The 26802-nt window shown below is 41.0% G+C and overlaps 1 protein-coding gene across 1 annotated transcript in view; it reads left to right on the forward strand.

Moving 5' to 3' along the window:
- Positions 1-26802, forward strand: part of LOC142200580 (versican core protein-like) — a 76151-nt gene that overhangs the window by 40291 nt on the left and 9058 nt on the right. The window contains exons 8-12 of the mRNA XM_075271032.1: positions 5948-12859; positions 13374-13490; positions 14256-14369; positions 20701-20859; positions 20954-21036. Of these exons, the coding sequence (XP_075127133.1) occupies positions 5948-12859; positions 13374-13490; positions 14256-14369; positions 20701-20859; positions 20954-21036 (7385 nt within the window). The remainder of the gene's footprint in view (positions 1-5947; positions 12860-13373; positions 13491-14255; positions 14370-20700; positions 20860-20953; positions 21037-26802) is intronic.

The following is a 26802-nucleotide window of genomic DNA, read 5'->3' on the forward strand; positions in this document are numbered from 1 at the left end:
ATAGATAAAATATATTATTATTACATTTAAGGCCTACCTACCAGTATAAACTAAAACCATCCCCATAGCTAAAATATATAGCAGAGGATCTGGCATACCCTTCATTTGGTATGAATGGAACACCAGCCAATCCCAAGAAACATGGCGCATGGTCCAGTGTTGCTGGTGGTCTATGGGGGATGTAGAAACAGCTTAAGTGTGTATACATTTGGTGGTGGGCCCTTAGTTCCCAGACAGTAATGTCATATAAAATCAATATACCATCAATGTTCTTCATGGGAAAAACTCTTCTAAATCCTCCAATTAGGAATATCATAGAGGATGAGCACGTTTAGTCGCTGTTAAGGGTTTACAATGCTGGGAGTTATGTTACTGGCATGCCTCTTATAGTCCTGGCGTCTGAGGGGTATTTAGAAACTTGTCGCTACTGGATTTTACTGACTCTCACACAACAGAATAGATTTCACTGGGACACTGGATTGGATTTACAGCTTAGACAAAAACGTTCATAAAACGGTCTGAATAGGCCAATTCTTTTGTTTTCACCGCGGTATTGAAATTGCTTAACAAGCCGAAATGTCTTTTATGAGATCACCCGTCTTCTTTCACAAGTTAGGGGGCTTTATTTCGATAGTTTCACCATATTTTAACATCTTTTGTAGGCTTCTTTAGAGACAAGGATGTGTTGCCATTATACAACATACAGTTCTTAGAATACATACACAATCCTTCCAATCTTTTGTGTTTTGCTAAGAAAACCCTTAAGGTTTTACACAGTGATTACACACTTGAAGTATTCTTTACTGCTTTTTACACCGCCAGTGTATAGAAACCACCATCGCTTTGCAATTGTTTTAAGTAACTGGTGGCTTTCTAGGACTGTATTGACCAGCATGGCTTCTCTATGACAAAGTGTGCCGTATAGGCCATGCAGAGAGATCTGTAAAACACCATTAATATTAGCACTTGCATCTACAATCTGCATCTTAAAGACATTCTGATTTTCGACCTTTTTTGCTGTACTTTGTTGTAGTTTTTTTTAGGAATGGACAATGTTTAACTTTCTTAGGGGAAATCACAGTTAAGCTGCATATAGGCTGAGCTAATATAGGGTCTATCTGGGAGTAAACGTGTCGCCTTTCATCTTACTTTCCCACACAAGTGTTGGTACTTTTCATGCTTGAGATGTTTCGTTTAATATTCATGTCCAGGTGAGGTGAACTTCTCAAAAGGAATTGTACCGCGTCCTAACCATTAGCCTGGGGGATGGGAAATACAGATGTGCGCCTGCCTTTGAAATCAGAGATCAATTGTTTGACAGCTTTGACTGCTGTCTGCATTGAGTAACAGTTTACAGAAAGACATTATCATTGTTTACAAGCTGACATAGTTCAATGACTCTTTATATTTCACACTTGTCATGTCAAAGTGCACTGAATTACATGAGAAAAGTAGTAATGGATGGAGTATACAGTGCCAATAACTGTATATAAGTTTTAAGCAAAATGGGGAATACGCAAAAAAGTTTTTGTTGATGAAAAAAGAAAAGAGCTCTAGCGCCACCTCTTGAGAGGTAGCTACCTATACAATAGATCAATGTCTGGTATTCTAAGAAACCTAATAACATTTTCTGGCATTAAAGCCAAACTAGAACATCTCCAACCAAGAGGAAGAAGGACCCATCTGTAGACCACTGTTTCAGTGGGTTACTGCCCCTAATAAGTCCAAGTCTAGGAGCACTATTAAGTCTATTAAAAATGTTTCAGAACTACCCTTTAAGCCAATAAATTGCAACTTATTAATCTCAGGGGAATACCAGTAAAATGTTCTCTTCTTAGGAGCCCGTATACCTGCCTTCCACTAGTATAAAAGCGATAATGCATACCATTGACATCTTGAAGTTAACCTCTAAACAGCACCAGTAAAGCCTGATAGGGAATCCCAGTTATTATACTAAGGCCTTGTTCACATCTGCGTTCAGTATTCTGTTCGGGGAGTCCGCTTAAGGACCCCCCCGAACGGAAACCTATATGTATTAAAAAGCTAAGAAACCACAGGGACCCCATAGACTATATTGGGGTCCATGTGGATTCCGCTCTGTGTCCGCACGAATCATGCGGAGAGAAAAGTACTGCAGCAGTCCCCAAGCGGACTCCCCGAACGGAATACCTAACGTAGATGTGAACTGAGCCCAACTTATTATATTACTATTATGTGTCACCAACATTGAGACTCTGCAAAGAACTGCCACTCGGTCAAATAACCTAAACTAAGTCTGAAATATAGAAAAACGCTATGAAATTGGGAACACATTTCCTTCATAATCTCTCAGACTACAGAGAATTGCTGCAAGGTGTCTCTGTCTTATAAAGGTCTATGTGCCATGAAACTTTGGCCCGATTTCTGACCTAAGGGTTTTTCTCCCCAGAGGTCTTGGCTATCGCTTACCTGATAATTAGACCTTCTGAAGGGGCACATGAGAATACACCAAACTATTTGTAATGTGATCCTCTGAATGCAAAATCCCACTTCATAAGATGGTGCAAGTCTGTCCTAGTTATATACACATCTATTAAATAAAGTGCTTCCCAGGTTATAAAGCCCCTATGGAAAACAGATGTCTGGATGTGTTATATCTACTGACACAGGTGTCTGTTTTCCCTTCCAAGCCAATAATCTCTTTAAACCAGTTCTTGTGGGAAGGGCGTCATTTAAAAACACTCGGCAAGAAGAGACTGAGGGTTACTGTGTTTTATGGAGACACTCTCGTGTACTCTGGGAAATAATAAGGTGACTGCCCACCCACTTTGTGTGTTATTTTGTGAAATTTTCAGGCATGTGTATTATATGATGATTGTATTCAGAGAAAATTTCAAGACTAAAAACCATATTCAGATGTGTGTTTTCACTCTTGTAAACAGTTTACAATAATTCTCTATTCTCTAAGGGTATAGACACATTTTGGGAAAATGCTCTGACATTGCTGTCTCACCAAGGCTTAAATGGGGTTGGCCAACTGCAGAAAGAGTCACTTATTGCTTTTGAAATGTGGAATAATAATCTTCCATTTTTGTGGCCACGATATGCTTGAAAAGATCCGGCTGTCAGCTGATGAGATAAAACAGCTTTCTAGCCTATCGTAGCTTAGATAGAGAAGTTGGATGCAGTGGCGTAACTAGGAATGGCGGGGCCCCGTGGCGAACTTTTGACATGGGGCCCCCCCGACACCGAAGATCTCGACCGAGTCCCTCCTACGCATTCCTGCGCGCTCTATTATGTCCCATAGTGGCCCCTGCACACAGTATTATACCCAATAGTGGCCCCTGCACACAGTATTATACCCAATAGTGGCCCCTGCACACAGTATTATACCCAATAGTGGCCCCTGCACACAGTATTATACCCAATAGTGGCCCCTGCACACAGTATTATGTCCCTTAGTGGCCCCTGCACACAGTATTATACCCAATAGTGGCCCCTGCACACAGTATTATACCCAATAGTGGCCCCTGCACACAGTATTATACCCAATAGTGGCCCCTGCACACAGTATTATGTCCCTTAGTGGCCCCTGCACACAGTATTATACCCAATAGTGGCCCCTGCACACAGTATTATGTCCCTTAGTGGCCCCTGCACACAGTATTATGTCCCTTAGTGGCCCCTACAGGACTAAATACTGTCACCGCTGACCGCTATACCAGGACAAATTGTGGATAAAAAAAAAATCTGGTCATGTGCATTACAATTTAGTAACTCCATGTGCCTCATATTAATAGCAGTTAACCCTATCATGTCCCTCACATTAAGCCTTGTGTACCTCACATAAGAGTTACTGATATGTGAGAGACATGGAGGTAATAATAAAGTATCTTCATTACTATTACCCCCAAATGTCTCACATATCAGTAACTCTTATGGTGAGGCAAACAGGGGTTAATGTGAGGGAGATGATGGGGTTAACTGCTATTACTATGAGGCACATGGAGTTACTAAAACACAAGTAATCCCCCAAATGCCTGATAGTAATAAGTAACCCCAGTACGTACCTGTGTAGCTTCAGTTTCATTTTCCTGGAGCAGCTTCTTCCTCTTCTCTTCTGTGCAGGACGGCAGGGATAAGCCCCGCCTCCTCCTCTCATTGGTGGGCGGAGGACAGCAGAGAAAGGGAGGGGGGAGAGAGGGAGAGCGTCCTGAAGCGCTGACAGGAGCCAGAGCTGCAGCTCCTGTCTCAGCCGTTGCTGCAGCTTCGGGGCCCCCTGTTGGTGGAAAGTATTCCACCAACAGGGGGCCCCGATCATTATACTCGGGGGTCCGAAAAGACCTCCGAGCATAATGATAGCAGCTGTCACCGGGCCCCTAATGTCCCGGGCCCTGTGGCAGCTGCTACCGCTGCGATGGTGGTAGTTACGCCACTGGTTGGATGGATTATCTAGTAACTGAGCCAGACAGCTAGCCCCTTCACTTAAGTCACCGACATGGGGCGCACTCTAAGCATGCCCACAGCACAGAACGTCAAGGACAATGAGATAGGTGTTAGAATATTTTACATTTCAAGAACAATTAATTAACTTTTGTGCCATCAGACAACCCCTTTAAGCTGTGGCGTAACTACCATAAGTCTAGTGGGCCCCGATGCAATCTTTTGTCTGGGACCTCTTAAGTCACCCATACAGCGAATTCTTAATAGTAATGGTTACGGGTGATAAGGAGTTTAATCACCCTTAGAGTGGTTAGGGTAGTCTGTGGGTCTCCTTGGCGTATTGGCCAGATGGAAGCTGCAATCTCAATACTGATGCCAGTGCTTACAAGCCCCCTAAGGTTCCTGGGCCCTGGTGCCACTGCACCCTCTGCACCCCCTCAATGTACCACTGATGCTAGGTTCACACCTGCACTTGGGTTTCTGTTCTTCAGGTCCATTTGGGGACCTGAAAAACAGAAACCCATGTAAACCCGTGGTCTATAATGGTGTCTGCAGGGTTTCCGCCCGGAAAATGCGGAAACAAATTTGCTGGACTTTTCTCTCTGCAATTTTCAAACTGAAAGAGGGGCCACAAGGTGGCTCAGTGGTTAGTGCTGGAGTGCCAAGGGCAAAAAACCATCTGCAAGGAGTTTGTATGTTCTCCCTGTGTTTGCGTGGATTTCCATTGCATACTTCAAAGACATACTGATAGGATAAAAATATACATTGGGAGTCCTATCCACATAGGGCTCACAATGTACGTTTAAAATATATAAAAAAAAAACTAGCTGAATGGGGGACGGAATCCTTAAACAGGACGTAAGCGCAGGTGTGAATCCAGCCTGAGTGTTTTATGCCTTACACAAATATGGCTATGTTTTATGTGCATTGTGTATGACTTTACCTATAGGGAGAAGACATCTGTAACATAACTTGTGATAGAATATGCCACTATTGTATTTTTCATGGATTTGGCAAAAATCCTTGAGAAAAAACTGTGCACAGATAAATAATCTAGATATGTACATGAGCCTTATGATTTATAATGTGTTGTGTTTGATTCTGTGGTTTCTCAGTACTGATATGATACCAAATGACAACTCAAGCTTTGCTGTGTAATGTGAAATTTACTGTATACTAGAAGAAAGCAGATAAATATATCAAGAAAAGTGAGATACTTAGTTATTAGAAAATTTTAATATACATAATATATTTTTTAAGACAGAACATACAATTATGAAGTAAAAAAAGGAAGAAAAGCAAAACTGCATTAGGAACAAATCATGTTGTGGCAGGCGCCTCACCTCATTGTTTGACAATGTTGTCTGCTTTGCTACGTTGTCCGCGTCTATCATGTTCATTCATAGTAAATATCATTTTTATTAACTTCATTAACTATATTTACAGATCATTGGCGATAATACAGCCATATATGCGTGTACATTAACACATTACCAAGCTAAAATCATTATTTGTTTTTCAACAGGAACAGAAGCATTTGACCATCTCTTTCGTGAATTGGGTATTTCAACATCTAATACCACTGACAGTTTCGAGCAACTTCCTTTCATAGAATGGTTACCGCCTATTTCTTCTTCTGAGGAGGAGACTGACTGTGACAATTCAACCGCTGCTGCTACATCTCCATCCTTAAAGTTTATCAATGGAAAACAAGAAATTACACCAGAGCCAAAACATTCCAAAACAGAGGAGGCTAAAGGAGACCAGATTGAAAGTGTTACACCATCCTTAAATGTCTCCGTTACTCAGTTGAGTGAGGTTACTGAGCAAAGTGTCCTTCAGACAGATATCCCAGAATATACTTCTGTTGAAAGCCATGAACCTGAGGCAAGTGGTGATGCAGAAATTAAAACAAAAGATGAGCCTACTAGTCAACCAATTCTAGAAGGTGAGGATTTAACATCAAAGGAACCTGAAAAACCCAGTTCGGCACAAGACTTACCGATATTCATAATAGAATCATCCGGTGATACAGAATCTGAAGTTCCTCTACCTATCACTGCTAAACCAACCATTGTAATTCCTGCAAGTTCGAAACCGGAATCGCCAGAGGTGTCTTTTAAGCCATCTCCAACCCATGGACTCCCTGAAACTGGAACTCAAAAGTCAATCTCAGTAACAATCCTGCCTACAACAAAAATTATCCTAAAAGAAGATGCAGGAACTGTTACTGATTCACAAGTAGAATTAGGAGGGGCAACCACTGGTCCACTGAAACTTATACAAGCTTCAACGGCTTTGCTTTTTCCTGAAGGTTCTGGTGAGACGGATGAGACAGAGTCCGTCATTAATGTAACAACACCGGTGCAGGTATTTAAAGAAGAATACATAACACAAGACATACAGGAAGCAAAGATTATATTGTCTACAAAATCTCCTGAAGTGCAAGAATCTCCATCTGAGGCTACCACATCTCCTTCAGAAGGTGCAGAAATCAGTACTGCAGCTACTGAAATAAGTGAAGAAGACAGCACTTTAACTAAAACACCAGAAAAACTGTTTGAGGAAACAGAGGGGTCAACCACAGACCTGTCTACTGTAGAGGAACATACTACTGAAACAAGTCAAACAGTAATACAATCCACTTCTACAGAGACTAGTCTTCTTGATCCCACCTCAACAGAGGAGAGTTCAGCTGCAAGTGAATCTGTTTTAAGTACAACATCCCAAGTTGAAACGAAAAAGGTTGATGCTGATTCCACTGAGTCATCTGCAACAGAAGACACGTATTCTCCAGAAGTAGTAAAAACTACAGTTATACCTGATATCTCAACCAAAAAGGAATATATCAAAGAGCAAACAAGAGCACTATTGTTATCTACTGAGAGTATTTATACAGCAAAACCAGAAATAACTGAGGTTGATGCCACTACAGAGTCTTCTATCACTGTAACAGATCAGACGGTAGAGTCACAACCTCTAAAACTTACAAGTGCTCAGTCACTTTTTGATACAGAAGCCTCAGGAGACTTCAAAGAAACAGATCGGGATATATTTGCTACAACGGCACCAACAGACATCACATATGAATTGCTTGGCACAGAAACTACAACGAAACCTGAAAAAGAGACTGAAACAGTAGATAGATATGACACAGTCTCCACTCCAGTTATTTCGTCCAAGTATATTTCACCCAGCCCAACTGTAAAAGATGATGTATTTGGATCAGGTGATGCTGAACTAACTTCAACTGGTGTGGTTGATGCCATAGTGTTTAGTACACCAAGAGCAAAATTCACTACAGGTGACCACATTACATCATCTGTAGAAGAGACACTCACTGCTGAGGTCACAGAAGATTTGGTCTCAGAAAAAATCAGCACCATATCCCCTCTTGCAACTGAGGGCTCTGGAGATGAGGTCATTTTTGTTACTAAGCCTTTTGAGGATGTAAAAAGTGAGATAGATACTTCCCAACTGTATACAACAGCATCTTCCATTACTGTTGAAGAACCTAAAAAATTGTTATCACCGGACACAAAAGAAGACTTTTTTGGTTCTGGTATTTTTGAGTCCACCATTGATACCAGTTCAACAAGCCCTCCAAAAGAGCTTCAGTTTGAAACAGAAACAGAGAAGTTGTCTGAAACCGTGTCTACTTTATCACCTTCCGCTCTAGTATCTGAATCTTCTGAAAGTGATAAAACAGAAGCCACATCATTGCCTAGTGTTACAGAGACCAAAATTGTTGGTACCAAATCACCATTTATAGAAGAAGGTTCTGGTGATGAAGAGAAACTGTCGACAGTTTCATTTGTAACAAGTTCTGAATCTGAAACAAAATCAGAACTAGATGTTTTTACCACAGTTTTGCCAACATTAGGATTGCCAAAGGTTGAAGAAGAAACAAAAACTGAAATTGTACCAGAAGAATCTGCATCTGAGACACCACAACCTATTATTCAGTTTAGCACAGAAGAACCTAAGGTACCTGAAGACAGAATCTTGGAGTTTACACCTGCGTCCTCCATCAGTCCTCCAGAGGTGATCACAGAAGTTGCTTCTCAGCTGATAGCTACTAAGGACATGACCACTTCTGAACTTGGTTCAGGAGATGTGGACATACTATCTACAACTTCCTCAATGAGAACAAGTACTGAACAAGTATCAGACAAATATACTGATGGTGCCAGTGCTGTACCAACTGAGGAATCAATACCAAGCTTGAAAACAGAAACCAGCCATGCCACTCTGAAAGACATAGTGACTGATGGTTTACCATTCACTGATATGGGCTCAGGAGACATTGTTGCTACTTCTTCATCAGACAAACCTGAAATAGTCTTCTCAACTACAGAAGAAGATGTACAAACTTATACCAAATCCCTCCAGTTAAAGGAACAGATGAGCACATTACCATCATTAATTGAGTCTGGTTCTGGACTAGAAGAAGATTTGTTCAGTACATCTTCTCCTAGTGATGAAATAATCCAAACTCAACAGCCACAACTTTCTGATTCCTTTAGTACAATTCGTGTAGCAGTATTACAAACTGAAGCAGAGATAAGAGCAGGTAGTGTCATAACTGACCGACCTGATGTCATCATAGAGCACAGCACCATCACAGCACCCCACAGACTCACCAGTAGCAAATTTGATGACTTAGGCTCTGGTGAACCTGAAGAGATTTCAAGTCTTGTTCCAACATCAGCTGTTGTTTCTGAAGAACTATCTACAGTAAGCTATGTTGCTAGCCCTCAAACTGTAGAATTAGTTCATCAAACTTCTGAAAAAACTGAAACTTTAAAACCCGACCACACCGTGGGACCTCACATAACCGTAAAATCTGAAGTGGACGTTACTGAAGCTCCCACAGTTTACACAGAGGAAAGCACGGGAACTCCAGATTATACACCAAAGAAATTGGAATCAACAGACTCACCATTAACACCTGAAGGTTCAGGTGCCGAATTGGAAACACACACAGATTCTTCTATTTCAATCCCTGTTTCAGACGAGCATATTAGTACAGAAGCTTTACCTACAACAGAGACTGATATTGTTAGTGGTATGCAAGTTCTAACCCAAAAACCAGATGTACCAGTATCACTAATCAGTATTGGCCCCAGCGCATCTCAGTTATTAACTGATGAAACTAAGTCATCTACAGAGGAAGCTTTGCAAACCAAGGTGGTGACGATATCCCCAATAAGTGTTGAAGATGAAAAAGAGTTCCTAGTTGGTAAAGGGAAAACACCTGGCTTAGAAGTAATAGAAGAAAGTACCATTAGTAGCATATGGGGTCTCTCGCAACCTAATGACACCATAAGTGACGTCATTAGCTCTACACCCATTCCATCTGAATTTATTCTGGATGAGACATCTAGTACAAAACTTACAGAAGAAATTCAGCAGCCAACTTTGAAGTCAGACGATAGCTTAAAGTCAACTGTTACTTTAGCCCAAGAGATAACTGTTCCCACAGAACAATCTGAGGTTGAAGGCTCTGGAGAACTGTTTTCTGGTATCCATACTACACAAGCAACAAAGATCTACACTTCAGCACAAGTAGATCTTAGTGATCTGAAATCAACTTCACCCAGCAAAGAAGATGAACAGGAAAGTATTGCACCTAGTTCTCAACTCTTGACTGATGAACAGTCTCCAGAAAGTGCTCAAGAAACAACCTTGGATTCACCCACTACATCATTACCACTCGAAGAACATACTGATAAAATTGATACAGTGAGTCCTGATCAAACAGTTGATCATGATATTTTAGTGAAAGAAGGTATAGAGTTAGGTACACACTCATGTGTACTATCCACAACTATGTCTGAGACAACTGGACCAACAGAACTATTTACAGAGCAGAGTTCTGGGGAAGGTGTAGAAACTGATGAACCTATTGCTGCTAAACTTACCACTCCTAGTTCAGTTATAACAGATGTTGATTCTGCTACAATATCTCCAGAAGCACTAACTGAGCTTTCAACTTCAAAACCTACTGAGGTTCATACACAGGTAGAACTAAGTTCTGGGGATAATGGACTTATTGAGGAACCTATTGTTGTTAAAATTACTACTCCTAGCTCAGTTGAAACAGATATTGATTCTACTTCAGTGTTTCCAGAGACACCACGGCCACACCTTCTGGTTGAGCTTTCAACACCACAACAAATTGTGGTTTTTACACAAGAAGAGGAAAGTTCTGGAGATATTACCCTTACTGGGGAACCTAGTGTTGTTGAAGTTACCACTCTAAGTTCAATTAAAACTGATAGTGATGTCACCACAAAATCTCCAGAAACACCTCACCCCTATCGTTTTATTGAAAGCTCAACTTCACAACAAACTGAGATTCTCACAGAAGCAGAGGAAGGTTCTGGAGATGCCACCATTACTGAGGAACCTAGCATTGTTAAAGTTACCACTCTAAGTTCAATTAAAACTGAAGGTGATGTCACCACAAAATCGCCAGAAACATCTCGCACCGATCATGTTATTGAAATTTCAACTTCACAACAAACTGATATTCTCACAGAAGCAGAGGAAGGTTCTGGAGATGCCACCGTTACTGAGGAACCTAACATTGTTAAAGTTACCACTCTAAGTTCAATTAAAACTGAAGGTGATGTCACCACAAAATCGCCAGAAACATCTCGCGCCGATTATGTTATTGAAATTTCAACTTCACAACAAACTGAGATACTTTCACAAACAGAGGAAGGTTCTGGAGATGTTACAGAGACTGAGGAACCTAGCATTGTTAAAGTTACCACTTTAAGTTCAATTAAAACAGAGGCTGATTCTATTACAAAATCTCCAGGAACATCTCAACCATCTCATTTTATTGAGCTTTCAACACCACAACAAGCTGAGGTTCAAACACACATATCTTCTGAAAGTACTGAAGATTCTACGTCAAAGGAGGTGACAGAAAGTGGTATCTCTGTCTTAGAGGCCAGAACAGTCACAAGTGAAGATTTCCAGGAACAATCAACACAATTGCCAGTGAAGGAAAGTAGTGCCATCCAGTTCACAACAGTTGCCTCAGTTAGTGCTGAAATTGAGAAAATCACTTTGCCCTTTACTGGTATATTTGAGGGTTCAGCAGAGGGATCTGGTTCAGAAGTTCCTTCTAGAGCTACAGATGCAACCTACCGGCCAGTTCAAACAAGTGAATTTACTTCTACGTTCCCTGTCCCCATTCAGAAAGATGTTGAGTCAATTAGCTTACCAAGTGCAGAAGTCACTGAAACCGTTTCTGATGAAACTTCTACTACATCCACCATACTAGTAATTGTTAGCAAGGACTTTGATGTGGCCACAACTGACACAACACTGACTGAATTGCCTAAAAATGAAACCGTACCAGAATCAGAACCAGAGCAATATGTTGCCTCAACAATTAGTGAGGAAGTTAAGGAGGGCAAGGTTCAGCCTACCCCAAGTGCTCTTTCGGTTCAGGACTTTAGCAAAAAAATTGAAGGCTCAACAGATGAGTTATATTCTACATCTACCATTAGTGTAGATACTGAAGAAGACAAAGTTCGTTCTACTTCAGTAGTACCATCCTTTACAACATTACATGAAAAAGTTGTCACGGATCATCCAGACTTGCAATTTGTAACTTCTGCCAGTCCTAAAGTTGACACTGGGGAATTATTTAGTCCTGAGTATTCCACAGAAGGTACTGGCATTGAGGTTGAAACCTCCAAACAGCCACAGCAATATGTAACAGATAGTATAAAGGAAATTGTCCATTCAGTTGCACATTATGACGATACAACATCAAGTAGTGAAGTAATAGAGCAGGATAGTGTAGTAACAGTCACTGAAGAACCTAAAGATCCTGTTACTGTTATTCTTGTGAATGGAGCATCAGATTACACTGGAAAAATTGTTCCAAGTACATTACCTTCTTCTGGTTCTGGAACTGGCCATGTTGTCTCAGTACAAGAAGCTAGTGCAGATATTACTGCTACTTACAAACCAACAGGAGTTGAGTCAATTGATGCAACAGAAAGCCCGCCAGAGCCTTCTGATGTTACAGAGCAAATCCAAACAGAATCCTCTAGGCCATTGTATGTCTTAGGAGGGGAAGTAGTTTCCATTAAGTCAGACATCTCTGAGCCTACCACTGAACCGGACATTGAAACAGAAGGTGAAGAGGAGGCTACACGCGATCCTTCACTGCTGTTTTTCTCTACAGAAAGTATTGAGATAGTACCAGCTGATCCAGATTCCCCTCATATTCTTCAGCCTGATAGGCAAACACCACCACCATTCCAACTTGCTGGTCAAACTGAAGAGACTATAATAGAAGAAACAGGAACTGAAGACACTCCTTATGATGGAGTAACATCTCTACCAGATCTTCGTTTCCAGATTTCCACTAGTAATAGTGTTGATGAAACTGAACTTCACATAACAAGTAAGACACAAGCATATTATTTTCTACTTTTTGTTATTTTTTTAAATACAGATTTAGAGCACAATGTTTCAGCATTTAGATCTGTCCCTGTGTGGGTGATGTCTCTAACTCTATGTATGTATACGTCTGTGTGTAAACAGTATCCATCATTAACCATAACCTCGTGTATGAGGACAGTCCTATAATGTCAGTGTAGTCATTATCATTGCTTGCACAGCTTTACTGGCAATGTTTCTCACTGGTCTTCATCCATATGTGCTCGGTCATGTAGATTTGTGTCGAATATACCAAACTATTATATTTGAAGATATTCCTACAAAGTTAGCTTTGCTAAATGCTAAAATCTGCAAGTAAGTGATGTTTCTATATATACTGAAGGAGCAAAACTACCATTTATGATCACCATTGGTTCATGAGAAATAAATGTCCTTGGATGGTCTACTACATATTCCATGTTTGTTAGATTTACATTATACATTATTACACTAACAAGTTTGCTATTGCCTCATTACAGCCCAAGACCCTTGCAAGGAAAATCCTTGTCAGCAGGGAGGAACATGCTATGCTCGAGGAGCTTCCTCATATGTCTGCACATGTATGCCTGGATTCACCGGAGAGTTATGTGAAATCGGTATGTAAAGAAAGTATACCATATACTCAACTATAAAGTAGCTGCAAAGTCTCAAAATGGTAGATTCTTAAACCTACTGACTCATGAAGCAGCCACATATGCAGCATGGTGGGTAAAAGGTTAGCATTGCCTTCAGTGCTAGTGTTATGGGTAAATTTACAAGTATTATATTTGGCCTTATTGAACATATACAATGATAACAACAAAGTTTAGATGAATGAAGGGTCTTCAGAATGATTACCTCTGGTGGACCCAATGACCCCAGCCCAAAACTACTCACACAAAACATCCTCTTCCACCAAAATATATTTGGGTACAGACACAAAACAGCAGTCCTGCACATCCGGTGATATAAAAAAATGCTGTGCTTGGCCTACACAGTGATCTGGTTTCCAATGCCAGTCTTAATAAGTTCCTCCGCTGACCTCTTACTGGTTTTGGTACACTCAAACTGAAGTCTATTCGAGGCAGGTACTGACGCAGATTTCAATGTCAAGTTATAGCAAATCTGTTGGTCCAAGAAATCCTCATTTTAGACCATTTGTCCTGTCCTGCTTCGGCCGCTAGTGGCACGTTTTAGTACACAATGGTCATGTGGCATATTGCCCAGCACTTTTACATCAGTGGTGTGTACAGACTTGCATATTCCTAGAAAGAGACAGCTGGGATGTCACTATACCTGTTCCTCCCATGATGGATATATGATACAGTCCTTTATGGTTTTATACTGTATTCAGAACTTGTTTTTTTCTCTCTTCTTGGCAGACATTGATGAATGCCAGTCAAATCCCTGCAGGAATGGAGCTGGATGCATTGATGGTGTTAATTCATTCATGTGCATGTGTCTACCCAGCTACACTGGAGCACTTTGTGAACAAGGTAAGATAATAAAATTGTTATTATTTCATATCAGAGATCTTGAAATATTAATAGAATGACTGGGAATAGCAACAATCTGAAAACAGCGGCAGGCATCGGAGGCACACTTCCCAGGATGAAGCTATAGGCAGCCATTTATGATAGACTATAATGTGCAGATGGCGTGCAGAGCTGACAGACAAGTTGCAGGAAATTAGCATTTTCCCTCTATTAGAATATTCTTGCTATTTTCGCAGATCTCGCCGAGTGCATAGTGTTACAATAATATATTGTGGAATTGCTGTTATTTCTAGTAACTATAAACAATGGAGGAGGTTATCAAACCATCTATTCCAGTTTTCTGTGGTAGATGGGTGATAATTCAAAACGTGTGTATAGCATGTCCCTTTCTTGCACCAAAGATCCACCACATCCTCCGTTCTGGGCCCCGCTTGCCACTTTCTGCAAATGTCAGGTCAGAGTGGTGACGGCTCGGTCCGAAAAAGTTGTTATAAGTCATGGCAGAAAACTAGTGTGAGTTATATAGGAAATAAAGGAAATCTATTCCAGTTTCTGACTCTGTTTTCACCTGATTTATTAAGAGGCCAGAGCCTTTTGACAGTTCAGAAGCCAGGCTAAATAAATTCCCCCCAAATGTCTAGATATCTATATAGATCTAGAGCTCGACTTTCCAGATGGATCCTTGCTGGGTTCGTCATTTGGCACAACTCACTGTGATATCATGATGTCTTAGGGTGCATTCAGACTACGTAACGCCGGGCGTGTATGAGAGCCGTACACGCCGGCATTACGGCAGACTGCCGAACACTTCCCATTCACTTCAATGGGAGCGCTCGTAAACGCCGCTGTTACGAGCGCTCCCATTGAAGTGAATGGGAAGTGTTCGGCAGTCTGCCGTAATGCCGGCGTGTACGGCTCTCATACACGCCCGGCGTTACGTAGTCTGAATGCACCCTTAGGCCAATTTCAGATGGACAAAGCGCTTGGTGTATTAGTGCTATAAGACCAAGACACTTATGGTTTTATGGTGATATAAGGTCAGCTCAGTAGACGTGTGTAGATCATTATCCTGTGGCTGTAATACATGGTTTTTCACTGGACTGCAGGTTAATGATTTTTCACAAAAAAACATATCCCAAAAAACTTAACTTACAACAAACTCATATTGAGAGAAACAACAATATCTCTGCAACTGAGGCTCTGATTCACAAGGTGAAAGGTGATCCTAACCTATCTATCTGTAGGGCTGGATAGAGATGCTGGGTTCTGATGACACTAACCTATCTATCTGATGTTAGGTTCTGATGACCCTAACCTATCTATCTGTAGGTCTGGGTTGAGATTCTGGTTCTGATGACACTAACCTATCTATCTGCAGGACTGGGTTGATATGCTGGTTCTGATGATAGTAACCTATCTATCTGCAGGTCTGGGTTGAGATGCTGGGTTCTGATGACACTAACCTATCTATCTGCATGTCTGGGTTGAGATGCTAGGTTCCGATGATAATAACCTATCTATCTGCATGGCTGGGTTGATATGCTGGTTCTGATGACACTAACCTATCTATCTGCAGGGATGGATAGAGATGCTGGATTCTGGTGACACACTCCCTTTTAAGAAGTGTTTAGTTGGCAAAGTAGGGTCATGAACATTTCAGACTGTATAAAGTTTATCACCATATGAGATCTTTGGTTACAACATGCACAGTTATATTAGAAACACTTGTTTTCCCTGGTTAGTTTCCAACATCTGCTTCATCAGTGACATTTGGACGACTATTAATCCCCTGAGGACACTTAACCCTGTATTTACCATGTCCACTATTTCCTCATACATTGTAAAGTAACGCTACACGCCAATTTGTGACATGTCAGTTTCCCAATACACTGTGTATTCCAATAGTACAGTGTCACCATATGGGCTGAGGATGACAGCTCCAGAGAGCATATAACCTGCATCCCTTCTGGAAAGACAACATCTTTATTTCATTGAGCTTTCACTTAATGGATAATTATACTGGATGAAGGAAGTCCAGCAGACTCGTGCTATCGCTTGTTTGATGTTTCAGTGCCGTGAATCGGTCACATAAGAGGAGCAGATGTTAAAATGTGCTAATAGCAATGAATAGAATTGAAAGCACATCCAATGCTGTAACATCGCCATCATATCCAGCAACCTCATTACATAAATTGCCTCAGGGTGCAAATCTACAAGAAAACCATAGCAACAAATTCAATATTTCTGTCTCACTGGAGCGTGAGCTAAGCATCAAGAAGCTGATTGGTCGCCATTACGGTTGTAGTTTTCAGTCATACAAGGAGGGGTCATGTGACCTTCATCCATCCACCCCTTTATGTTATTGCATTGACAGGTGGCGTGGCAGTAGTGGTCATGATGGTCACCTGAACGTGGTTATGACTCCAATATGTCATGAAACCAATGCAATACAATATCACAACATGCTAAAAATGCCTTGAAAGTCTACAATTTCTCCTCCCCCAAATAGGATAGTTAGCATATCACCTTGTGACAACTTGTCCCAGAACCATATAGAAAATCAGATTAACTTGTGAACATATCTGGACATGTGTAGCCAAGAGGACACATCTGTCTATACAGTCCTATTAAAAAGTTTGGGCACCCCTATTAATCTTAATCATTTTTAGTTCTAAATATTTTGGTGTTTGCAACAGCCATTTCAGTTTGATATATCTAATAACTGATGGACACAGTAATATTTCAGGATTGAAATGAGGTTTATTGTACTAACAGAAAATGTGCAATATGCATTAAACCAAAATTTGACTGGTGCAAAAGTATGGGCACCTCAACAGAAAAGTGACATTAATATTTAGTAGATCCTCCTTTTGCAAAGATAACAGCCTCTAGTCGCTTCCTGTAGCTTTAAATCAGTTCCTGGATCCTGGATGAAGGTATTTTGGACCATTCCTCTTTACAAAACAATCCAAGTTCAGTTAAGTTTGATGGTCGCCGAGCATGGACAGCCCGCTTCAAATCATCCCACAGATGTTCAATGATATTCAGGTCTGGGGACTGAGATGGCCATTTCAGAACATTGTAATTGTTCCTCTGCATGAATGCCTGAGTCGATTTGGAGCGGTGTTTTGGATCATTGCCTTGCTGAAATATCCATCCCCGGCGTAACTTCAACTTCGTCACTGATTCTTGAACATTATTCTCAAGAATCTGCTGATACTGAGTGGAATCCATGCGACCCTCAACTTTAACAAGATTCCCGATGCCGGCATTGGCCACACAGCCCCAAAGCATGATGGAACCTCCACCAAATTTTACAGTGGGTAGCAGGTGTTTTTCTTGGAATGCTTTTTTTTGGACACCATGCATAACACATTTTTGTATGACCAAACAACTCAATCTTTGTTTCATCAGTCCACAGGACCTTCTTCCAAAATGAAGCTGGCTTATCCAAATGTGCTTTTGCATACCTCAGGCGACTCTGTTTGTGGCGTGCTTGCAGAAACGGCTTCTTTCTCATCACTCTCCCATACAGCTTCTCCTTGTGCAAAGTGCGCTGTATTGTTGACCGATGCACAGTGACACCATCTGCAGCAAGATGATGCTGCAGCTCTTTGGAGGTGGTCTGTGGATTGTCCTTGACTGTTCTCACCATTCTTCTTCTCTGCCTTTCTGATATTTTTCTTGGCCTGCCACTTCTGGGCTTAACAAGAACTGTCCCTGTGGTCTTCCATTTCCTTACTATGTTCCACACAGTGGAAACTGACAGGTTAAATCTCTGAGACAACTTTTTGTATCCTTCCCCTGAACAACTATGTTGAACAATCTTTGTTTTCAGATCATTTGAGAGCGGGTTGTCCATGCTCGGCGACCATCAAACTTAACTGAACTTGAATTGTTTTGTAAAGAGGAATGGTCCAAAATACCTTCATCCAGGATCCAGGAACTGATTAAAAGCTACAGGAAGCGACTAGAGGCTGTTATCTTTGCAAAAGGAGGATCTACTAAATATTAATGTCACTTTTCTGTTGAGGTGCCCATACTTTGCACTGGTCAAATTTTGGTTTAATGCATATTGCACATTTTCTGTTAGTACAATAAACCTCATTTCAATCCTGAAATATTACTGTGTCCATCAGTTATTAGATATATCAAACTGAAATGGCTGTTGCAAACACCAAAATATTTAGAACTAAAAATGATTAAGATTAATAGGGGTGCCCAAACTTTTTCATAGGACTGTATAATGTGGCCATGCTACCACCGTCTGAATAGGTCCTTATGCTGAACCATATGCTAAATAGGTCCTTATGGCATGTTACCACCATCTAAATAGGCCCTTAAGCACTGTGGATAATGGAGATGTCCCTATATACATAATATAGACCAGAGCGATCACTTCCGTAGATGGTCAGAAGTTTCCCATTTTATCATTCCGTAACAGAATTTTGGGTTTCTCGTCTCTGGATTTAATTTTTCCTTTACTTGATGGCTCTACAGTGGTTTGGGAACAGAGCAAGGTATCCCCAGCCAAATTTCCATTCTGCCAGACAAAATAAAGCTGTATTAGTGATGTAGACACTGTTGTCTGGCAGGAGACTGCATTTTGCCGCGTCAGTCCTGAATTCATTGGAATGAAAGAACTGCCAAGTAGATTGATCATGTACCACGTTGTACCACAGGATGGGTGTGGGTTAATGCTTAGATTAACTTTTACTACTTGCAGTTATGGTCAAGTTCTGTATTTCGCATAGAACAATAAGTGTTTTACGTCTGTAGACTGCGCTCACACCTAGCAGTGTCCTCTATGATCTCATGCTGAAAGCTGACCAGCTCTTTATACCGCACTGACTTAAATGGGACATTGCTATTTTTCTTTCTATGATCATATATGTAGGCAGCTATTTTGCAGAAATTCACATTGCCGGACATCGTTTTATTTCATCTAATTTTTTTTGCTACTTTGCATTTTTCATTTACGTAGTCTGCGTTCTGTAAGATTTGCCAAGCTTGCAGAAATTACTACCAAGTATCAGCTCAGTGTCCTCCAGTAACAGATGGGAGCTGCGCTGGCGGGTTTAAGTGCTATGGTTGCACAATTGTACTGCTTAAGCTATCACTTAACTTCACCTAGGAAGGAACACAGGTGCGAGGAATATAATGGATTTCATATTTGTGGCGGTGACACCAATAGACTAGCACCACATAGCACTGTCACCCCTTTTGACAAGCCGGCTGATATCAAGTTCCAAAATTAGAAGCTACTTGTAATGCAATGCTTACTATGTTATATAGGATTGGATGGGCACAGTGTCTGCACTATAAGTGGAATTCAGACCTAATGGAAAACCTATAAGGGCCCCTTTACACGGAGTATATGCTTACTGATTCTGAGCGTGTAAACGTTCCGAATCAGCGGCGTTTAAAACAGATCCCATTGCTTTCTATGGGAGCCGGCATACGTGCGCTCCCCATAGAAATGAATGGGCTGCTTTTGGAAAAAGGCGCGAGGCGTCTCAGCCTGAAGAATGAGCACCTCGCTTCTTTTTTCCGGGAGCTGGAAGAAACAGCTCCAGGAAAAAGCTCTTGAGTGGCTCCCATTGATTTCAATGGGAGCCATCTTTTTGGTCAGGGTTTTGAGGCGATTACGGCCTCAAAACCCTGACCAAAAAACCCTGCATGAACGTACCCTAAGGGACGTCTGGAGCAAGATGACCCGATTACAAAATGATATCATTTTGCAACACTATCACAAGATGCCTTTTTTATATTTGTCTATGTGTTGCCACCCAGTGGTTTTGTTGTGAGTTGCAGCCTGTAAAGGGATTTGCTAAGATGTCACTCTATTTCATCGTATTTGTTTTGTACAAAATTGGAATTTTTAACCAAATTGGAGCTATGTTAAGGGTGGGCACAACTGTAAGGGGTGAAGAGTTTGCAATGGCACCTGTGCTAGATCTAAATATCCATTTGTCCTATATATGGAGCAAGTGAAATAAATGACCTATAATATGTATACTGTTTATCTCATAGAATTGCTCCAAACCAGGACAGATGGTATTTTACATTTTATAGAAAGGAGAAGGAGGAAAGTCTGGTTACAGTATTCTTAAATGGTATTACAGAAAAGGATTTTTGCAATGCACTGGAAAATCTCCCTTCGCACTAGTATCACCTCATAAGCCCCTGAAATATGTGGAAATGTATGCAGAGAAGCAGCAGAACTGAACGTAGTACAGAGTATCATATATTATACGGTTTTATCTGTGGTGTTATATCCAGCTCTGCTACAAGATATTAGTTTCATGTAATTCTTCTCTATCCACCTTAGACTCAGAAGTCTGTGACTATGGCTGGCACAAATTCCAAGGCCATTGCTACAAATACTTTGCTCACCGACGCACTTGGGATGCCGCTGAGAGAGAATGTCGTGTACAGGGAGGTCACCTGACCAGCATCTTATCACAGGATGAACAGAACTTTGTGAACCGTAAGTACCGATGTGAAATGTGAATAGTTATTGTTTTTTTGTCACGTACAATCTTTTTCCAATGATTTCTTCATTCTGTTGTCTTCTCACTAAGGTTTGGGTCATGACTACCAGTGGATTGGTCTAAATGATAAAATGTTTGAGCACGATTTCCGCTGGACTGATGGCAGCACGCTGGTAAGTGTTCATATACATGTTATTGCATGCATGGGACTTTTAAAGGACTATCCCCAACTTATACATTTATTAGTTATCCATGTAATACAATAGTTCTGGGTTCCACCTCTGGAACAAACACTTATTTTGAGAATTTGGGTTCCCTTACCCCTATCTTGTGCTCATTGTGAGCAAAGAGATGGCTGTGCATTCCTGACTCTCTCCATTCACTTGTATGCATATCCTAAAAATGGCTGAACACAGACTGGAGACCTGGTATCTAGAAAAAGGGACCTAAAGTCCCTTAGTCCACTAAAGATGTAGTGGAATTTGGTATAAAGCAGAAACTATGCGCCAGGAATTTTCTGCATTTGATAGTAATTAAGTCATTAGTCTAAAATCGCAGCATGGTGGCTCAGTGGTTAGCATTGTAGTCCTGCAGTCAGGGTTGTAACTTGAGAGGGTGCAGTCACATCGGGGCCCAGGAGCCTTAGGAGGCCCATAATCATTGGCATCCGTATTGAAATTGCAGCTTCCATCTGGCCCATAGGCCAAGGAGACCCACAGATTACCCTAACCACACTAAGGAATGAATAAACTCCTTAGTACCCATAACCATCACTATCAAGAATTCACTGTAGGGATGAGGTAGCGCCCCGTACAAAAGATTGCATCGGGGCCCACAAGATTTTAGTTGCACCACTGCCTGCAGTACTGGAGCCCTAGGTTTACTCTGGGTACTCCGGATTCCTCCCACACTCCAAAAACTTAGGGAGATTGTGAACCCTATATGGGACAGTGACCATTAATGTCTGTAAAGCACCGCAGTAAATGTTGGAGCTTTACAAATAAGGAAAGTAAATAAATAATGGCTCGGACAGCCTGTTGGAAACCTGATAGATCCCATTTATGCTACAGTGAGAGCCTTGTTCTGTCGATATGTCGTTCTATACAATATGAACGTGATGTCACATGACTGTCTCGCATCATGTCATGATAGCACAACCACATCAAACAGCTGATCAGCAGATGAGCCAGGTGGTTGACCCCGTTGATATCTCTTAAAGAGGACCTTTCATCAGATCGGGCACAGGCAGTTCTATATACTGCTGGAAAGCTGACAGTGTGCTGAGTTCAGCGCACTATCGGTTTCCCGATCTGTGCCCGGTGTAAAGCGCTATCGGTCCCGGTACCGTAGGGCTTTACAGTCAGAAGGGCGTTTCTGACACTTAGCCAGGGACACCCTTCTGCCCAGCAGCGCCTATTGCGCTGTACAGTGTGAGCACATTGATCTGGTCTACATTCTCAAGGACATTTGTATAGCTAGACAGAACCTTACAAACCACTACTATGGCTATAGAAAGCTTGGAATGACTCTGCTTTGTGTGTGATGGATACACTGGACTATCCTACAAGACATAATGACTTTCTAAGTATTAATACCAGCAGGAAATCAACAAAGGAAGCAAACAATGTAGTATTTGTTTCATGTCACTTACATGGTGTATTACATAGATTAGACTTTCCGTGAACATTTAAAGGGGGCTCATATATCAAGTATTATCGCTATTTAATGGGCACAAACACGTTGCCAATAAATAATGGAGCTAGCCACAAAAACAGACAGTGTCCCAGCTGTGAAACCACATAAGACGTGCCATAAGACTGTGCTGTCAGCTCACTTCATCTGCGCTGAGAATGGAGACTCATAGAGCCAAGTGCCACTTTTCCATAAACATCATATCTTGCTATTTAATGATTCTAACATTATACAGATCGCAGGGTTTGTTATGCCAGAGAACAGTACCTGGCAGCGGCCGCACATTGCACAATTGTAGCCGCTCTTCACAGCTCAGCATTTTGTCTCTGTACTACATATCAGGCACGTTGCCACTCTGTCAGACTCGCTTAGAAACCAAACTCTAGATACTTGGAAATGATTTCGGCTTGAGGTTTGGACATTATTCAGTTTCATTACTTGCCTAGCTACAGCAAAACTTACTCAACATCTCCACACAACAGATGCTTGTCTCCAGCAAGACAGACAGATACCCGACAGGCAGACAATGATGGCATTATTAAGAAAACTTTGTATTTTTAGATTTTTTTCCCCATTATTTCAAGTTTCATATCAATAAGAAAGGCTCAATGTATATTAGGACGGCATTGGCAGAACTAACCAAATGCACATCATCAAGGTGGCCGTCATTGGGTCAGAAGAAATGACCACCCACTCCTGCCCGCTGACTCCTGCTTGCTTGGCAGTAAAAAGAATGTTTCATCAAAAAGTCAGGGTTTATGTTACCCATGGTTCATATCTGCATTTGGTAATCCATTCGGGGAGTCCGCATGGGGACCCCCCGAATGGACTACTGAATGCATTTGCAAGCAGTGTGCAAGATCTCTGCACGAATCAAGCGGACAGGAAAGTAGATTGTGAACTACTTTCCTGTCTGCATGTTCCCTCGCAGCAAGCACACAGACCCCATTATAGTCTATGGGGTCCGTGTGCTTTCACTGCACACCGCTTGCAAATGCGTTCGGCAGGTCCCCGAACGGAATACCAAATGCAGATGTGAACCAAGGGTCAATAAATTAAACTATCTATAGTAAAAAGAAAACCTTTCTGAGCCACAGAATAGACTGACACCTCCTGCTCTGTAGATATCACTTTTCAGCCATCTTCTCATTATTATAGGCAGGATCACAGTGAAAGGTATCGTGCATATATAGATAACAAAGTAACCACCACTGACCATAAATGATAGTCACAGCTCACCTCATCCCCCTCCCCGCACAATGACCTATGAGAACACTCTCCCATAGGAGCCTATGAGGCATATGCAGACTACAGATTCCTATGGCCCATGTGGTTGCTGTAAAGCATATCTCTGTGCTGCTAACAGCAGCTGTAGCACAATGACTGCCCTGATAACCATATACAGAAGAAGGATCATAAAAATTTGTAGAAGAAATACATTAGAGAAAACAATGTGTGGTTTTTATTATTTTTCATAGGAGATATGCTCCCTTTAAGATTGCGGGTCTATATGTCATGTGACCTTTCTCAGATCAGATCAATGATTGAAGGCTCACAAAGGGGAGGAGTAGAAATGGCAGACTTTATCCTCCAACCATAGTTGTCACATTATAAGATAAGATAAGATAATCCTTTAATAGTCCCACCATGGGGAAACAGATCTGCAATATAACGTTACCTGCAAGATTTCGACATCTCCAAATGTAAAAAGATCTTTGACTGATATAAAGCTATCAAGAGTAAGAAACATTGTGCAAGCCATGATTTGTCTCCCAGTCCAAGAGAAAATGCGATGTGTGAATTGCTCCATTCACTATAATGGTGTCCAATTTTTAATGGATAGCACATGGACAAAAAAGTAGTTAATGTGAAAAAAAACCCTTGAGGGGAATCTGTCATGGTCATTTGGGACACTAAACAACCCACAGGTCTTCATGGACAGGGGGTTTAGTGTCCAACATCGCCCTATTATAAAGCCATCAAGTAATATACTGTATTCAGGGGACTTGCATATATATAGTTCACATAAAGTGCAGTCCTCAGCAGGGGGCGACAATGAGCACAAGTATGAGTACATTATATGATCATTTAGTATTGTGCTTGCTCAATCTAACATGTCATTGTCACTTTTTATAGCCCTTTGTGGAGCAGCTTCATAGGCACAATATATTGTTGTACCAGCGAGTCCATGTCATCCACCAGCAGAGGTCATACAAAGAGCTATTCAGAATCCTTGGAAACACGCGGGTGATAATTGGCACTTAGTACAGCGGTGAGGTCACTGCTATAATGTCAGATTAGCGTCCTATCAGGAGGCTGTTTCTTGTCCTATATCACATTGTCTATAGCTCAGCTTATAGGAAGGAAGTGTGCAGGCTGAAGATTAGCTGGAGATGGCAAAATCACCAAGAGCCGCACAAATACATCAGCAAGTCACAACTAGAGAGTCCTTCTTATTATTCCATTACACGGATCCAGCATCGAGGCTCTCTCATCTCTCCGGTCTGAGATATTTCCTTGTATTAAAGCTCGCCTTGCCTTTACAGAGTTAATTACAGTAAAGCGATGGGACTTTATGCAGGAATTAACATGTTACAATCCAGAGCGACGACGATTTAACACTAAGATTGGGCTTATTCGGGTTTAGAAATAATACAATTATTTTCCCATCATGCAGTAGTCTGTAATCCGTAGCACTGACACTTCCGCTCTTCTGAGTGTCTTGGCTGATTTGCCTTTTGCATTTCATATAACTAATTTTTTCACTTTCATGAGCTGCCTTAAAGGGGAATGCGCTCATTGACGAGCCTTTTGCATGTTTTACATATGGGTTTTGTCAGACCCCAGAGTTATAAGTGGTGTAGGCCCAGGGGAGGCGTAAAAACGAAAAAAACACTGATATTCACCTCCCCCCCACCTTTTTTGGACCTTCTTCCGCCTGGTGCTCACTCTCTGTCTCCTCAGTGATGTCATATAATGAGCGTTATGATGTCATGACTCTTGGTGTGCCCATGTTACCTCTGTGGCCCAATCACAGGCCTCAGCAGTGACCTCAGGTGCATGACGTCACCATGAGAGCCCCGCCCACCGTGAAGAGGCCAAAAAGAGGCGACCCTAAGACCCTCATGTGTGTGCACAACTAATGACTATGGCAGTAATGCTATATATATATATATATATATATATATATATATATATACTTTTATACTTAGTATATACAGTAGTCTTAGCGCCCTCTAGAGGGCTGCTGCATTTTTTGTGTTTTTTTGTTGTTGTTCCTATCTATAAATCTTAATTATCACCATAAAACTATTATCTCTTGTTAAATAAAAGAGGATATTAAATATATACGCCCTAGTAATTTGTTTTCCCCATAGTTCTCATACTCTGAAACAAAAACAATTCATATCTTTAAAATTAGGTTGTGGAATAAATGGCTCACGTAGTAATATTTCACTTTGCTATTCTTAGGGCCTATATTTCCAAAACTAAACAACATAAAAATAACCTGAAATTCCTAAATGCACGTCTAATAATAATGAGACTGAGAATGAACTGCTCTACCTTACAAGCCAATCAGTCTTTGGGATATGGCACCACCTAGTGGTAGCTGTCTGTAATTACACTGCAATCAGGATCTTTATATTCTAATTGTTCTAGTGCACAGTGCCATAGAATTGTGAATAACATGTACAGTATTTAGAAAATGTCCACTAGTTATATAACATCAAAAGGAAATTAGTTCCTAATTAAAATGACAAAGTGTTGCTGTAGTTACAGACGAGTAAAGCTTACTTTGTTAGTTAGTTGTTTATATTGTTTACAGGGTTATTATGGATCACAATATATTATATTATTCACTACTGTTTCATCCGTAAGGGAATTGAATAAGAAACTCATATTGATATATATTATCAAATATTGTGGCCATTGTGTTTTGATTTTGAGTTTCTGCTAAATCTTTTGTTATACCTTTATATTGTAGTTTTCCTCTATTATTCCTCCTATAAAATTAAAAATAAATTGATAAATGGGTGTTGCCATTTCGGGGTATATCCTTACATGACCTGACATTGTCCAATCTGTACTGATAGTGCCAGATTGTATAGAACACACCACTTTAACAAGAAATATGGTAACATGCATTTGTTGATCTTTTATAAATTTCCAGGAGGAATAACAGAGGAATGTTCTAAAAAACATTGACCCTAGTACTCATATTTCATGGGGAATACAAGTAGTTACTA

Source organism: Leptodactylus fuscus, chromosome 1 (genome assembly GCF_031893055.1).
Source record: "Leptodactylus fuscus isolate aLepFus1 chromosome 1, aLepFus1.hap2, whole genome shotgun sequence".
Classification (NCBI taxonomy): domain Eukaryota; kingdom Metazoa; phylum Chordata; class Amphibia; order Anura; family Leptodactylidae; genus Leptodactylus; species Leptodactylus fuscus.